At 40.9% G+C, this 16,263-nt stretch overlaps 1 protein-coding gene across 1 annotated transcript; it reads left to right on the forward strand.

Moving 5' to 3' along the window:
- The first annotated feature begins 286 nt into the window (after window positions 1-286).
- Window positions 287-7,634, forward strand: LOC121374066 (ankyrin-3-like). Its single transcript, XM_041500966.1, has 2 exons — window positions 287-609; window positions 5,490-7,634. Exons 1-2 carry the CDS (start codon window positions 607-609, stop codon window positions 7,173-7,175), a joined length of 1,689 nt encoding a protein of 562 aa, XP_041356900.1. The 5' UTR covers window positions 287-606; the 3' UTR covers window positions 7,176-7,634.
- The last annotated feature ends 8,629 nt before the right edge of the window (window positions 7,635-16,263 follow it).

A 16,263-nucleotide genomic window follows, 5' to 3' on the forward strand; every position in this document is an offset into this window, starting at 1 on the left:
TAATTACAATCGTTAAAAAGTCTCCGTTAGTCGACATCTTAAAAATTGCAGCAAACTCAGGAATGTCCCTTTAATATACAGCCACTAATATTTTATGTGAAAAAAAATGTATGTATGTATATTTAATTCGTCATTAAAAGGTCTGGTCCCTTGAGTAAATCAGTGTGATCTAGCTGTGTCGCACTGTAGGCCAAACGTTTAACACCGAGCTTCTTCCCGCTACAGTACTTGATAGCTATGCACGGAGATTAGTAATAATTCACAGGAGCTTTTTTCTACTTACACCGGTATATATTTATTAAACGAGACCCACTTTTATAAGCGTTCATATTTTGTACAGGAAATGATGATGTTGGTTTTAGCGCGTGTGTTGATGTCAACGTGTGTTGATAATATCCGTGACTAGCTACACGCAGACAAAAAAAAATAGGCCACATCTATCGTCTGATCGACGTTTAGCCAGCTTTATCTCCGGGTCGGAAATACGTCGTTCGACCTTGATAAAATGAACGAAGGCTGGTTGCTCAATAACCGAGTTGTTTATGGATTGTTGTGATATAATTATCGACCAGTGAGAGCTGGAAGAATGAGTTGGCGTCAGATAAAATGGTACGTTTTCTTTCGTTTTGATTTGTTTGTTGTTATTTTTCTACATTGAATGTTGACAGCTGTCACCGAGGCGGAAATGTATACCCGGTGTTACAGCAAATAAGCACAGTAGTGGAAATGTTCCGGAATCAGTCCCAAGGTGACGGTTCTGTTACACTAAATCAGTTTCTATTGCCGATAATGTTAACTTGTTTCAAATGAGACCGATCTAATCAAAGTAATGTTATTTGTTTTGTTTAACGATACCACAAGAGCACATTGATTTATTAATCATCGGCTATTGGATGTCAAATATTTGGCAATTGTGACATAATATTTATAGTCTTAGAGACCCGCTACATTTTCCCATTAGTAGCAAGGGATCTTTTATATACACCATCCCACAGCCAGGATAGCACATACTACGACCTTTGACATGCCAGTCTTGGAGCACTGGCTGGAACTAGAAATAACCCAATGGGCCTAACGATGGGGATCGATCCCAGACCGACCGCGCATTAAAGGGACATTCCCGAGTAAGATGTTTCCGACTAATAAAATATTTCTACGATTAAACTTACATATGAAATATATTTTCTTGTTTAGAATATCAGTGTCTGTATATTCAATGTGTTTCTGGTCGTCTTAATATTTGTAAGAAGCCCAAAATGTTTTTTTAGATTGTTGGGGTTGTGGTTTTAAACATTATTTTATTAAACATTTAACATATTAGATATATAAAGAATGGGTTGGGTTTATTATATTTATTAGCAACGGTAATTTTTCCTGCAGAACATCGCACCTCCATTCTGTCAAGGCAGTCCTGGGAGAGTGGCAGTCATCCTACAGGCGATGCAGGAAGGATGAAGTAGTCTTGTGCCGTGCCGCATCGGCCATACATATCTGACGCAATCATTTATTTTAAAGAAGGACCCTCCCGCTCAATGTGAACATTGTCATTGTACACTGACTGTGCACCACATTTTGGTGGAGTGTGATCATCTCAAGCCGACGAGAAATGATATATTTGGCAACAGAAATGTTTTGGAATCTTTTAAATTCCATCCAGAATTAATTGTAAAGTTTTTAAAACACTGACTTCTATACAAAGTTTTAAAATATACTTACCTTTATTTTATATATTGCATTATACTTTTCACCCACAGCTCCTTACACTGTGGTTTTACATAAATATATATTAATAATATTTTGATATATTTACCATTTGTGACACCCAATAGCCGATGTGTATTTTTGCTGCTGGGGTGTCGATAAACATTCATTCATTCATTCATTCATTCCTTTGTTGTAGACTATGCTGGACCACTAACATCTCGTACATGTTTAGCTATCGTCCTACAGTTTCAGTCTGTCCTATATTTACAGGTTACACTTTATGGACCTGTAGGTCATCTTATCTTTACAGTTAGCTCCATGTTTACAGAAGTAGTAGTATATACTGAGCGCAAGTAGAAACTTTACACTGCGTAAATTTGACCGCACCAATTAAATACAGGGTGCATGACTATAAAACTGCTATGTAAGGATGTCGATATCATTTGAGAAGCAATACAGATTGACACAAGTCGATGTGGGGATCAATTTATTGCGTATTACCGCTTGATGTCATGTGACCCCCCAAAAACGATTTTCACACGATCAGATCGCGTGTGACCGCCTCGCGCAGCCACCACAGCCGCACAACGTCTTCTCATCGACCGAAGAACTCCTCTGAAAATCCGTACCGGAAGTCGTCGACATTGGTTGATCAGTGCCTGCCCAAGAGCTTGAAGGGTCTGCGGTGGGTTGATCTGCTGTCTCGGTCGTCTTCCCAATTCATCCCAAATATGTTCGATGGGATTCAGGACTGGTGAACGGGACGGGCAATCCATGACGTTGATACCGGCGTTTCGCAAGAAATTGTGCGTCAAGAACGCTGTATGGGGTGTAGCGTTGTCTTGTTGTCTTGTTGAAATGTCAATCCTGGACCGTGTTGTTGCATGAACGGCAGCAGTTCCGGTGTTAGCAAAATTATTGGTTTTAAGGGTTTGTAAAGTTTTGTATTGAGACAACGTATTCCAGCGTCTGTGATTCCATCTCACTTGTCTTAACTTTGTTACTGAAAATGTTCACGAACTGCGAAGAAAAATCTCACATATGAACAACAAATCGGATGTTTATTGCGCGAACCGTGCACGAGAAAATAAACCGAACCAAAATGATAACGGCCACGTGGTATACCAACGTCTGACATTGAAATGGAAATATCCCAGTTGCTTGAAATAATTTTGAAGTTAGTATTTGATGTGAGAGACCTGATGTCTGAATGGTCAACAATATCCCGATTAAAAATAGATTAGACCTTGTCTGCTCAACGGTTTTTTCTCAAACGCGCGTGCGTTTTTAAGAAATACGAAAAATGCATTTTGTGGTATTACAAAAACCAGGATTACCAAAAAAACACTTCAGGTGAATGGAAATGTATATTCTAAATAATAAACGGTAAGTAAAGTGCAATTATATTTGTGAAAAAATGGGTTTAATTGCGAAAAACAACGCCGTAATGGTTAACAACTAGCCGTAACTAGGGTGTGTCCCTTTAAGAAAGAAATATTCCATTTAGTTTAGTTTAGTTCTATTTTTTCTTTTAGAAGACTTAAAAAAATAATCAATGTTTAACAACACCTCAGTAGAAGACTTAAAATGCTGTAGCAGAAATTCTAAATACACCCGAACCCCCCCCCCCCCCCCCACACACACACACACACATGTGATAGACGTATTGATGGTACAAGATACAGCGAACCGACATTGAGCTCAGCTTGTAATCAACAGGATACAAATCCACACAGAATGCCAGTACTTGGAGGTAAGATTGGTACTCAGCATGTGTCTGTTTTGAGGGACACTGGTTGCAGTGGAGTTGTCATTAGGAAGAGTTTAGTACCTGATGACCAGTTTAGCGGTAAGATTCAAATTTGTCTTTTAGCGGATGGTACAGAAGTAGAAGCTCCTATAGCAGAGTTGTCTATTGACACACCTTTTTTCACTGGTAAAGTACAGGCTTGGTGTATGAACAATCCAGTATTTGATGTAATACTAGGTAACATTTCAGGAGTAAGACCACCAGATGATCCTGATCCTAACTGGGAAGCTCGTATACAGGCTGTTCAAACGAGGGCGCAAATGGTGAAAGAAGCTAAGCCGTATCAGAAATTAAGAGTTCCAGAAGCTTTACAGATTGAAGCAACTCCTGCAGAAATACAGCAAGCCCAACAAGAGGATCAAAGTTTAAGGAAATGCAGGGAATTTGTACAGGCAGGAGCAGAAAAAATAACCAAAGGTGGAGGTAAAGTGTCTTTTTACAACACGGAAGGGAATGTTGTATAGGGTATTTCAAGCACCAAAGAGAACTGGAGGACAAAGGTCTACCCAATTAGTCGTTCCTAAGTAGCTAAGGAATACAGTTCTGGGGATAGCACATGAATCACTGATGGCAGGTCATTTTTCTACACAGAAAACAAAGGAGCGTGTATTGGCAGAATTTTGGTGGCCAGGTATTCAGTCAGAGATAGCTCGTTTTTGTCGTTCATGTGATATTTGCCAGAGGACAGTTCCAAAAGGTAAGATAATAAGAGCACCTTTAGGAGATATGCCACTCATAGAAATACCTTTTCAACGAATTGCAGTGGACCTGGTCGGTCCATTAGAACCTTAACCCCTTGTTTTGTACCATATTTACTCCTGGTGCACAACAACACAAATTACGCTTAACCCTCTAATACGGTCAGTTACACAACCGAAAACATACACTATACACACACCCAAGTACCCTATAACAAAGTAAAACTGATTATAGCACCTGATTATGCACTAATATACTACACCACTTACATGTATATCTAAATACAAACAAATAAACAACCCTATTAATAATCACCACAAACCAATTACAATTAACTAAATTGCCCTGTATTTGAGTCTTGGGGAAAAATATAGTCAAACTATCTGTCCAAAAGACTAAACCACATACCTCCTAAGAGCCATTTCCCAGTCAACTTGCCTGCTGGAAACCTTCTTGCCAAATGCCCTGATGAACAGACAGGTGACATTTACCTTTCCCACAGCCTGCATGCTTTTTACCTGCAGCTTAATTTCCCACTGAAGAAACTCAATATACTGCTCATAAAAAGTTATGACAACGTTTTTACAATTTACCCAGTATGCTCATGCTCTACCAGATATGGACAAAATATTGGGCATTTATTATATAAACCCCCTCCAACATCATAAAATACATGAAACTAATCTTTTCTGTGACACATCCCCCGTGCCATCACACTTTTAAATACACTCCGCGGACTCTGGCTTTTGAAATTTTGTGGGCAAGAAAAAGAATCAATCGCCGTTTTAGGGTATAGATATAAACTAATTCCAACCTCGGCTCTTAACAAAAAAACCTAAATGTCCCATGTGATGTAAGGGGCGAGGCGTAGCCCAGTGGCAAACCGCTCGCTTTATGTGCGGTCGGTTTGGAATCGATCTGTCAGTGGGCCCATGGGGCTATTTCTCAATACAGCCATTGCACCACGACTGGTATATCAAAGGCCGTGGTATGTGCCATCCTGTCTATGGGATGGTGCATATAAAAGATCCCTTGCTGCTAATCGAAAAGAGTAGCCCATGAAGTGGCGACAGCGGGTTTCCTCCTTCAATATCTGTGGTCCTTAACCATATGTCCGACGCCATATAACGGTAAATAATACGTCGTTAAATAAAACATTTCCTTCTTCCCATGTGTTGTAAATGTCTTGTTGACCATCTCGACGGTGATATATTCTGTTTATCACACAATATTAGTTTGTGTTATACATTAACATGGCTCAGTTCTTATGTTACAGGACAAGGACTGGTGTTTTGGTGAAGAATTTCGAACTCTGTGTCGCGGAAGCTGGGAGAAGGTTTACCTCAAGTTTGACAGACCACCTGGCGCCACCTCTCCTAACGAGTCCCTGATTTCAACCACTAAAACGTTTCCCTTCGAGGAGCAGGCTCCTCGTAGGACGACCAGTCCACAGTGTACGCATTCAGATGCTGGTTCCACAGCATTTGACCTAGATTTCTCCATTTTTAAAGGTGATCACTTCGTGCCAATGTCGGATCCTAGTGTCAATGACGGTAGATCCGCCTTGTGCGTTACCGTGGAGATGGGAATCTCTTCAAACGTCGAGGCGCTTCTTGCAGCAGGATATGACGTCAACACGAGTAAAGACATCGATGGCAGCGCGCCAATCCACCTCGCTGTCAGTCACCGCCTGTATGACATCATTAAAGTCTTGTTGCGTCATAGATGTGCCCTAGACGTGTATAACGGGTCTGGTTACACGCCGCTTCATACCGCGATACTAAATCGCGACGAACACGCGCTCCGCCTCATGTGTTCCTATCTGCGCTCCCGACTTCCGATAAGGGAGGGAATCACCGGTGACTTCCGGTGTTCGGACATAGACCTGAGAGCCTCGTTCTCGGGCGAGACGTGTCTGCACATCGCGGTGGAGCAGAACTCGTGCGAGATCGTCAAGATCCTCACGGACGAAGGCGCCTCGGTCGAGATGGTCAACTACTTCAGCCAGACGCCGCTCGTGCTGGCGTGCCGCTACAACTACATCGCCATAGCCGACGTCCTGCTCGGCGCCGGAGCCAACCCGAACACAACGGGCAGCTTCGGAAACCAGCGAAACACGCCGCTGGCCCTGGCCGCCAAATACAACTATCTTCAGTTAGCGAGACTATTGGTCCAGTACGGTGCTGACGTCAATCTGGGCGACGACAGCGGGCCGTGTCCTCTGTTTACGTCTTTGCTGTGCGCGTCGGAAGACGTCACAACATTCCTGTTGACGGAGTGTCTCGGGCGAGGTCTTGACGTCACGCTGTCGAAGATGAACGGCGAGACGTTATTGCACGCACTTCTGACGTATAAAGGAGAGATGAGGATCGAGTTCGCCAAAGTGCTCGTGCAAAATGGCTGCTCCGTGAACCAAGCCAACCGCGCCAAACAGTTCCCGCTGCACGAGACGGTAGCCAGACGAGATTATGCCATGACGTCTGCGCTGCTGGATTTAGGCGCGGATATGGGGGTGTTCGATAGGTGGGGTCAGAACGCTCTGCACATCAGTGTCGCTCTTGGATTGAAGAAAATAACCAAGTTACTTCTTGCGGCGGGCGCCGACATTAATTCCGTGACGTCATCGGGAAGAAGTGTTCTATATATAGCTCTCGATCAAGGTTACTTAGACATCGCCAGGTTCCTCGTCGCGCATGGATTCAATCTTAGAAAAGAACTCTACCTGATACATGACAGCGGTGAGGACGTCAGACGACGGAAGTTACCGCTCATGCTGTCGTCCAATACCGAGTTGATGGAGTATCTACAACAGCACGCGCTTTCTCCCGCCACGCTGTTCGTTATTTCAATGACAACAGTCAGACGACTCCTTCTGTTGGGGAATTCCTCCCTAGAGAGTGCGCTCCAGTTACCCATCCCTCAGTTTCTACGACATTTTATATGTTACGACACTTTACTATGAAATCCATGCTAGTAATTTACTTTTTCAGAGGAATGAGATTTTAAATGTTATAACAATTTATAAATGCTATGAGATCCTTGTTTGTAAAATTAGGGGTCTATGTTAATTATCAACATGTTCAGGAGATACAAACTGTACTCCTTTTTTTCTGGTATTCACCTTCTTCCTCCTATAATAAGGATTTTGGTTGTAGGTTTGTTTGGGGTTTGGGGTGGTTTTTTGTTGTGTTTTGGGTTGTTTCATTGTTATATTTTTGTTTGTTTTGTTGGAATTTTTTGGGGAGGGTTGTTGTTTGTTTGGAGGGATTGTTGTTGTTTTTTATTGTGGTTAGGAGGTGTGGATTTTTTTGTAGGGAGGGGGGCTCTTTTAAGTGCGCCGCCCACCCCTCCACTAGCGTGCAGTTTGTACGCTTCTGAAAACGTTGATAATTTTGACGGTTCCATACAAGTATTACTATCAGCAGTGCTATTATTAATAAATGATATTACATAACAGTATATAAACAGATAGTTTATGTTACAACACTTTATTATTAAACCAGTGTCCCTTATTGTGTGGCATAGTTTGAACACATAGACGTATGAAGATGCCATCAACTTGAGGGGTCATGAATTTACTAATTCGCCTTTCAACTCATATTTCTGGGGTAACAGCCAACCCCCACCTCTTCCAGCGGCTATGTGAATGCTTTATCTAAGTGGAGGGTTGTTTGGGGGATTGGGGTTGAGTTGTAGGGGGTGGGGTGTTGGGGGTTCTTTGTTGTTTTTGTTTTGTAGAGGGGCTCTTTTAAGTGCGCCTCCCACCCCTCCACTAGCGTGCAGTTTGTACGCTTCTGAAAACGTTGATAATTTTGACGGATCCATAACAAGTACCGGTAATACTATCGGAGGAGCTGGATTTTACATGTTACGTCAGTTCATTGTTAATTGGTGTTACGCGTGTAGTTTGAACCAAAGAAAAACAAAAGAAAGAAGTGTTTTATTTAACGACACACTTAACACATTTTATTTACTGTTATATGGCGTCAGACATATGGTTAAGGACCACACAGATTTTGAGAGGAAACCCGCTGTCGCCACTACATGGACTACTCTTCCGATTGGCAGCAAGGGATCTTTTATTTGCGCTTCCCACAGGCTGGATAGCACAAACCATGGCCTTTGTTGAACCAGTTATGGATCACTGGTCGGTGCAAGTGGTTTACACCTACCCATTGAGCCTTGCGGAGTACTCACTCGGTTTGGAGTCGGTATCTCGATTAAAAATCCCATGCCTCGACTGGGATCCGAACCCAGTACCTACCAGCCTGTAGACCGATGGCCTGCCACGACGCCACCGAGGCCGGTAGTTTGAACCATTGATGTCAGCAACTGGAAACATCAGTAGTTCACTAATTCAGCTTTTATTCCATTGACTAAATTCGGCTTTTAATCCATTGACTAGTGTAATAATAACGTACTGAACCACCCCCTCCCCAACGCAGTTCAATTATTAATAACTAATATTACTTAAAGCGGCAGTATCCGGAATATTTTTATTATTTAAGCATATAGAACAGAAAATCCAATTACGTTTGGTGCATATATGACGCCGCACTCCGTTGGCATACGCGTTACATGTAAGGAGGTGTTACTAATTACGTAACACTCTAGGGGTAGAGGAACTTTATATGGGGCCATGCTCCCCCAAAAAATACATTTCAATTTTGTTTAAGCTTGGGCAAGTAAGGGTTTCGACCTCCAATACCCTCCCCCTGCACATGCACCCGATTCATCTCTAAGATTATATGTCAAAATTACCAAATGTTAGACATCCAACAGCAGATAGAAGGAAGGATAGGATATGTTTTATTTAACGACGCACTCGACACATTTTATTTACGGTTGTATGGGGTCGGATGATTATTAAATCAATATGCTTTATCTTTGATGTCGTTAAACAACCCATTCCCCTAACTTTACCCTTTCGAAACGAAATAATATTTATTTGAATTTCTCGATTTTAACACGTAAAATTAAGAAGTGAAAACGTTCATTGTCTACTTTAGTATATTTTATTTTAAAAATATATACATGATTAATATGTTACTAGTATACAAACTAAACTTTGAAAGTTCTACTAACACTTTATAAAATATCAATTCTGAAATAGGAAGGTACGACTGTTGATAATACGTTGTCAAGATCAAACCGGTTTTAACTAAAGACTCGTACAGTGCAAGATTTATCTTTTATTTTTTTGAGACGAACCCTACAATTTGATATCGGTAAACGGACGTGTTAACTGAAACTGACAACAGGCTGTCGTTTGTGCTTTGCCGAGCTATGGCGGCACAGGCGACAAATCAAGCGTATATGTTTGACGATATACGTTCATAGCGAACACACAACTTTTTTAAAAGTGCATTTGAGCTTGTATTTCGCATTTGTACATGATGTTGTAATATGGTAACCAGAAAATGTAACTTTAACAGTATATAAACAGATAGTTTATGTTACAACACTTCATTATTAACCAGTGTCTCTTGTTGTCTGGCGTAGTTTGAACCCATTATGAAGATGCCATCAACTTGAGGGGTCATGAATTTACTAATTCGCCTTTCAACTGGGAGGGATGCGTAATACTCATAGTTATGAGGTAACAGCCAACCCCCACCCATTCCAGCGGCTATATGAATGATTTACCTAAGTGGTGTTAAGTGTGCTACTCAACTTTCTAGGGATATACCAACTGTATGTCATGATAAACAATTTGTACACCTCATACATGTGATAATGAAATTCTGATGCCCATGCATTACCACATTAACGACTGACTATAATTAGATATGTCATCCATCGAAGACCATCAATGCAGTTGCTTTAAAGGGACATTCCTGTGTTTGCTGCATTGTAAGATGTTACCGACTAATAAAATAGTTCTACGATTTAACTTACATATTAAATATATTTTCTTGTTTAGAATATTCAATGTGATTCTGGTCGTCTTAATATTTGTAAGAAGCCCAAACTGAATTCTGTACGAAAAGAAATATTTAGAAAAATAAAATGAAATTTAACCTAGTACAAATATTAGAACGATCAGAAACACGTTTAATATACAGCCACCAATATTTTATACAGAAAAATATATTTGATACGTAATTAAAATCGTTAAAAGTCGTTAGTCGATAACATCTTAAAAAAGTGCAGCAAACTCAGGAATGTCCCTTTAATTGACAACTGGTTTTTTGTTTTGTTGTTGAAAGTATTAACTAGTGCCGCGTATTCTGTGGTATAATTTGGACCAGCATGTTTAGTTAATATAAATTCGATATAAATACAGTAGAAATTTACACAGTCTTGCAACCACTTAAAGGTGCTATATCAGAAGTTATATGTGAGCATCTGTTTGTGATAAAGATTCTTCAATAAAAATTTATTTTTTACTAGTAGATAAAATCATTTCCTATAATCATTTATGGGCATACAATTAAAGGTGTAGTCTGTAAGTGTTAAAGCAAACTTTAATAAAAACATGATTTGCAATAGCTGTCATTATGCAACTTTGAGATGGCACCTTTAATACCGGAAACTAGATCACAAATTCAAAATGGTTCTTGACAGTTTTGCTCAAAAGTTACTTATAAATGTCTACAAATATTTAGTTTTGGAGAGGAATAGGGGTAAACCATTATCTAAAATGGTCCCTCACATATTGTAACAGCAATGAAATTGACATATGTTGACCAAACTTTCTTATAGTCTGTTCCATTAAAGTGCACAAATCACCTGTTTACTGACAAATTTATTTTAATTTCAAGAGTAAACACCACCTTGTACATCAATGAGAGCCAAAACATGTAAATGCTAAATTAGGTAGACTATCATTAAATAGATTAGTACAAAATATTTACTTGTCTGTTTAATATGTAAGACATAATCGACGAAAATCATTTTTATTCTATTTCCTACATTACTATAGTATACCACGAATTAAAGTAAAAACTGAGTGCTACAAACATTAGTATACGACCGCAAACACATTCGATATACAGACACTGGTATTCTATACAAGAGAATGTATTTAGTCTGAAATAGTAGTCGCCAACAAGACTGTTATCGCAAACATCGTACAATGGTTGCAAACTCAGGACAGTCCCTTTAACTAGTGTCTGTTTATTGTGTGGTATAATTTCAACGATACTCCCCAAAGTCGTGGAGTTACGACTTGCTGTGTAATATGGTGTTGATTTACAAAACATGTTTCTTACAACAGATTGTTAAAGGGCCAATCTCAATTTTACATAATGATAAAATGTTTATGTTATTATTCTTGTGAAATGTAAAAATTATTATATCTTAATTGTATGCCTACAAATATTACATGTAAATAATTTTCTAATATATTTTAATCTATATTATTTCAAAATCCAAAATGGGTAATATTGTACAGAACTAGCTACTCTATTTCAATGGTAGTCCCAGTACTCTGACGATAAGAGAGCTCGACGGACATTTGGAGTTATTAACACTCTCTCCAAATGTCCGTTTAAGTCTCTTACCGTCAGTTAAAAAGTTTGTTTTGTTTGACGACACCACTAGAGCACACTGATCGGCTATTGGATGTCAAACATATGGGATGAAACCCAGTTTTTCCATTAGACCAAGACCAAATTGTTTAACGTGCACATTCAGAGCAAGCTGTTGTAGCGCATGCCTGTCCTGGGCACAAGTGCCGGCCTCGACCTGCTTCTCCGTCCAGGACTTTCTCCATTAGTAGAAAGGGATCTTTTATATGCACCATCCCACAGACAGGATAGCACATACCACGGCCTTTGATATACCAGTCATGGTGCACTGGCTGATATGAGAAATAGCCCAATGGGCCCACCGACGGGGATCGATCCCAAATCAAGCAAGCGCTTTACCACTGGGCTATGTCCCGCCCCCTCTTATCTTACCGCCAGAGTACTCGGACTATTTCAGTGGAAACGCGAGAAATATTCTCCATGTCCTTTATATATTTCACCAAGGATTTTGTATATTTGCGACCTCTCTCACTCCACCCCTCTCCCATCCCCATAACGTCCCATACAAGAACAATCGTGCCTTAACCTTTTTTGGATATAGGAACCTAAATAAAGTGTTCCTGGATATAGGAACCTAAATAAAGTGTTCCTAAGTCATAAACAAGCAATTCAGGGAGAATAAATATTTACGGCACGTGTGTAAGAAGCTTACAGAGTTGTTTCCCATGCTTTATTTCTCCGTTCTGACATGTAACCGGCCTCGGTGGTGTCGTGGTTACGCCATCGGACACAAGGTTGGTAGGTGCATGGTTCGCAGCCCGGTACCGGCTCCCATAGGTACAGGGTTCGCAGCCCGGTACCGGCTCCCACCCAGAGCGAGTTTTTACGACTCAGTGGGTACATCCTCTCCACCCTCACTAACCACTAACAACTAACCCACTGTTCTGGACAGACCGACCAAATAGCTGAGGTGTGTGTCCAGGACAGCGTGCTTGAACCTTAATGGGATATAAGCACGAAAATAAGTTGAAATGAAATGAAATATGACAGGTATGATTAATTGTATATTTAGTTATTTAATAATTTATTGGTCGGCTCTTTCAGTGTTCTATACAGTCACTGTCCGGATCCCCCCCCCCCCCCCCCCCCCCCTCAAATTTGAGAAGTGCCCCTTTTATTTAGGTTTTTTACAAATTTATTTATTCTGTCAATGTATAGAACACTGTAGAATACGTCTGCCAGCGTCCCTGTTGTAGCACTATTATATTATGGTCCATGTGAACCGTGTGTAATTTTTCAATAGTGCCTTTTCATAATGTTATGGTGCTCTTTTTGTCTTGGACCCCCCACCCCCCCCCCCACCCCCATCAGAAAAGCTGGATCCGCCCCAGCACTGGGTGTATGATGGGCTTTCATTATGCGTCTTATACAGGTCCCACGTAACCCATGTGTCGGAACAGTTCTGGTAACATTTGATTTTGAGCAATCCGTTACTAGCATTCAAATGAATCCGATATCCCTCACTGGGCTACTTCTCGTTCCAGCCAGCGCTCCACAACTGGTGAAACAAAGGTCGTGGTATTTATTATCATGTTAGTGGGATGTTGCATATAAAAGATCCCTTGCTGCTAATTAATCGAAATGAGTAGCCCATGGAATGGCGGAAGTGGCTTTGTTTCCTAATTATCTGTGTGGTGTTTAATCATATGCCCGAGACCATAAAACCGTAATTGAAATGTTTAAAGTTTATTTTGTTTAACGACACCACTTGAGCACATTGCTTTATTTATCTTCGGCTATTGGATGTCAAACAATTGATCATTGTTGACGTATTGTCTTAAAGAGGAAACCCGCTATAGTTTTCCATTAGTAGCAAGGAATCTTTTATATGCACCATCCCTTAGACAGGATAGCACATACCACGGCCTTTGATATACCAGTCGTGATGCACTGGCTGGAACGAGAAATAGCCCAATGGGACCACCGACGGGGATCGATCCTAGACCGACCACGCATCAAACGAACACTTTACTCACTGGGCTACAGCCCGCGCCCTGGTGTAACAAAAGTCGTGGTTTGTATTATATCTGTGAGATGTTGCATAATATAAAAGATCTCGTGCTGCTATTTAAAAACAGTAGCCCATGGAATGGCGGAAGTGGCTTTCTTCCCTGATTATAGCGGTGGTCTTTAATCATATGTCCGACGCTATAAAACCGTAAATAAAATGTTGAGTGCGTCGTTAAATAATGCATCTCTTTCTCATATGATGTCCTAACTTAAATACGCGAACGATAAATAGGTTACGAAAGAAAAAAAAATGTTTTATTTAACGACGCACTCAACACATTTTATGGTGAAGGACCACACAGATATTGTTGAGGAAACCCGCTGTCGCCACTTCATGGGCTACTCTTTTCGATTAGCAGCAAGGGATCTTTTATATGCACCAATAGACAGGATAGCACATACCATGGCCTTTGATGTACCAGTCGTGGTGCACTGGCTGGAGCGAGAAATACCCCAATGGGCCCACTGACGGGAATCGATTCCAAACAGACCGCGCATCAAGCGAGCGCTTTACCACTGGGCTATGTCCCGCCCCAGGTTGCGTAAAACGAGCGAAACGACCATACGAAGAATTTCCATAAGCATCCTCTCTGGTATTGTGTATGGCGATAATTGTCATAGAATTGTTATAAGAACTGTTTTCAATCGTGGATCCGTGTGTGGGGTATAAACCTATAATAAAATGTTGTTGTGCCCCATTTCTCGTACAGTGGTTTATTTACTGGAATCCTGTTTAGTGAGTGAATATATGTTTTTAAGATATAAATCTCAAGGTCTAATTGGTTTTTTATTCCAAATTTCATATTCGTGGAATTTCCGATTTGATTTTGAATAAAAAAAACAAAAACAAAAAACATTGTCGGATAATTAAAAAATAATAATTAAAAAAATTAAAATTAAAAATCGTTGAGAGTTGTCTTGTTTTACAAGTTCTGATATAATTAGATCACAAAGAAAGGCTATCTGGTGCAGAGTTTATGGTACCCAGGCTTTAAACGCTGGTGTGCACTAGGTTCGTATATCTGTACTGGGTCTAAAGGCGAAGCCACACGATACGAGTTTTGAGCGTTGGTTTGCACTAGGTTCGTATATCTGTACTGGGTCTAAAGGCGAAGCCACACGATACGAGTGCCTAGTACGAGAACAGCCACGAAGGAAGGAAGGAAATATTTTATTTAACGACGCACTCAACATATTTTATTTACGGTTATATGGCGTCGGACATATGGTTAAGGAACACACATATATTGAGGGAAGGAAGGAAGAAAATGTTTTATTTAACGACGCACTCAACACCTTTTATTTACGGTTATACCACGGCCTTTGATATACCGACGAGGATCGATCCCAGACCGACCGCGCATCGAGCGAACGCTTTACCACTGGGCTGTGTCCCGACCGAGAATAGCCACGAGAACAGCCCACTGTAACAAATTCTGCAAACTACCAGTAATTTGTACCAGAATTGCCGATTGTAACAACACAACATTACGGTTTTATCGGCTGCTGAATGAATGAATGAATGTTTAACGACACCCCAGCACAAAAATACACATCGGCTGTTGGGTGTTCATCGGTTGCTATGCAATCGGCTATTCTCGTATGAGACAATCGTATCGTGTGGCGTTACCTTAACCGCGGTTTCGTCCTATTTATTAAAAGGTGTATTTTTAAAATATCCTTTGCTGCCTTGTGGCAGGCCGGCTTCGGTAATGTAGAGCTTAAATCATCGGCGTTAAGGATGATAGGTACCGGGTTCGCATCTTGGTAACGGCTCTCATATAGAACGAGTTATAAGGCGACTCCACACGATAATAGCAAAATACGAGAATAGCAGATTGCTTATAGCAGTCGATGAAATCGTAATGGTGTCTTGTCAATCGCTATTCTCGTAGGAGGCACTCGTATCGTGTGAAGTCGCCTTTAACCGATCAAACGTAGAGAGGTATTTCCACTACACTGACTACTGTTTTAGTAACCACTAGCAGCTAAGCATTAGCCTTTTTCTTGGACAGAGGGGCGGGACGTAACCCAGTGGTAAAGTGTTCCCTTGCTATTGCAAAATTGTACCTCGTTTGTTCTCTAATAAGATTATAAAAAAAAATGTTTATTTAACGACGCACTCAACTTATTTTGACCGGTGTAGGAGGCTCAAATCACTCCCCTCAGGCTCAAATCACTCCCCCCTTGCAGGCTCAAATCACTCCCCAGACTCAAATCACCCCCCCCCCCCCCCCCCCCCCCCCCAGTATATTAATGCAGAACGATTTATCTCCATGTGTAAGATGTAATATAGAGCATGTGATGCAGTTTGGGCCACAGACATTGAGATTGTTGTCGTGGCTGCCATGTTAAATATACCAGTAGTCATACACACGGAAGATCGCCAAGGCCAGCGATGCTGGATGCGGTACGAACCCTTGTGCGTTGTACTACCCCTCATGGACTCTAACTGTATGATATACCTCACAAATTATAATGAACACTTTAATCGTGTAATGTAGTCAT

The sequence above is a fragment of the Gigantopelta aegis genome, chromosome 1, assembly GCF_016097555.1.
Source record: "Gigantopelta aegis isolate Gae_Host chromosome 1, Gae_host_genome, whole genome shotgun sequence".
NCBI classification, from domain to species: Eukaryota; Metazoa; Mollusca; class Gastropoda; order Neomphalida; family Peltospiridae; genus Gigantopelta; species Gigantopelta aegis.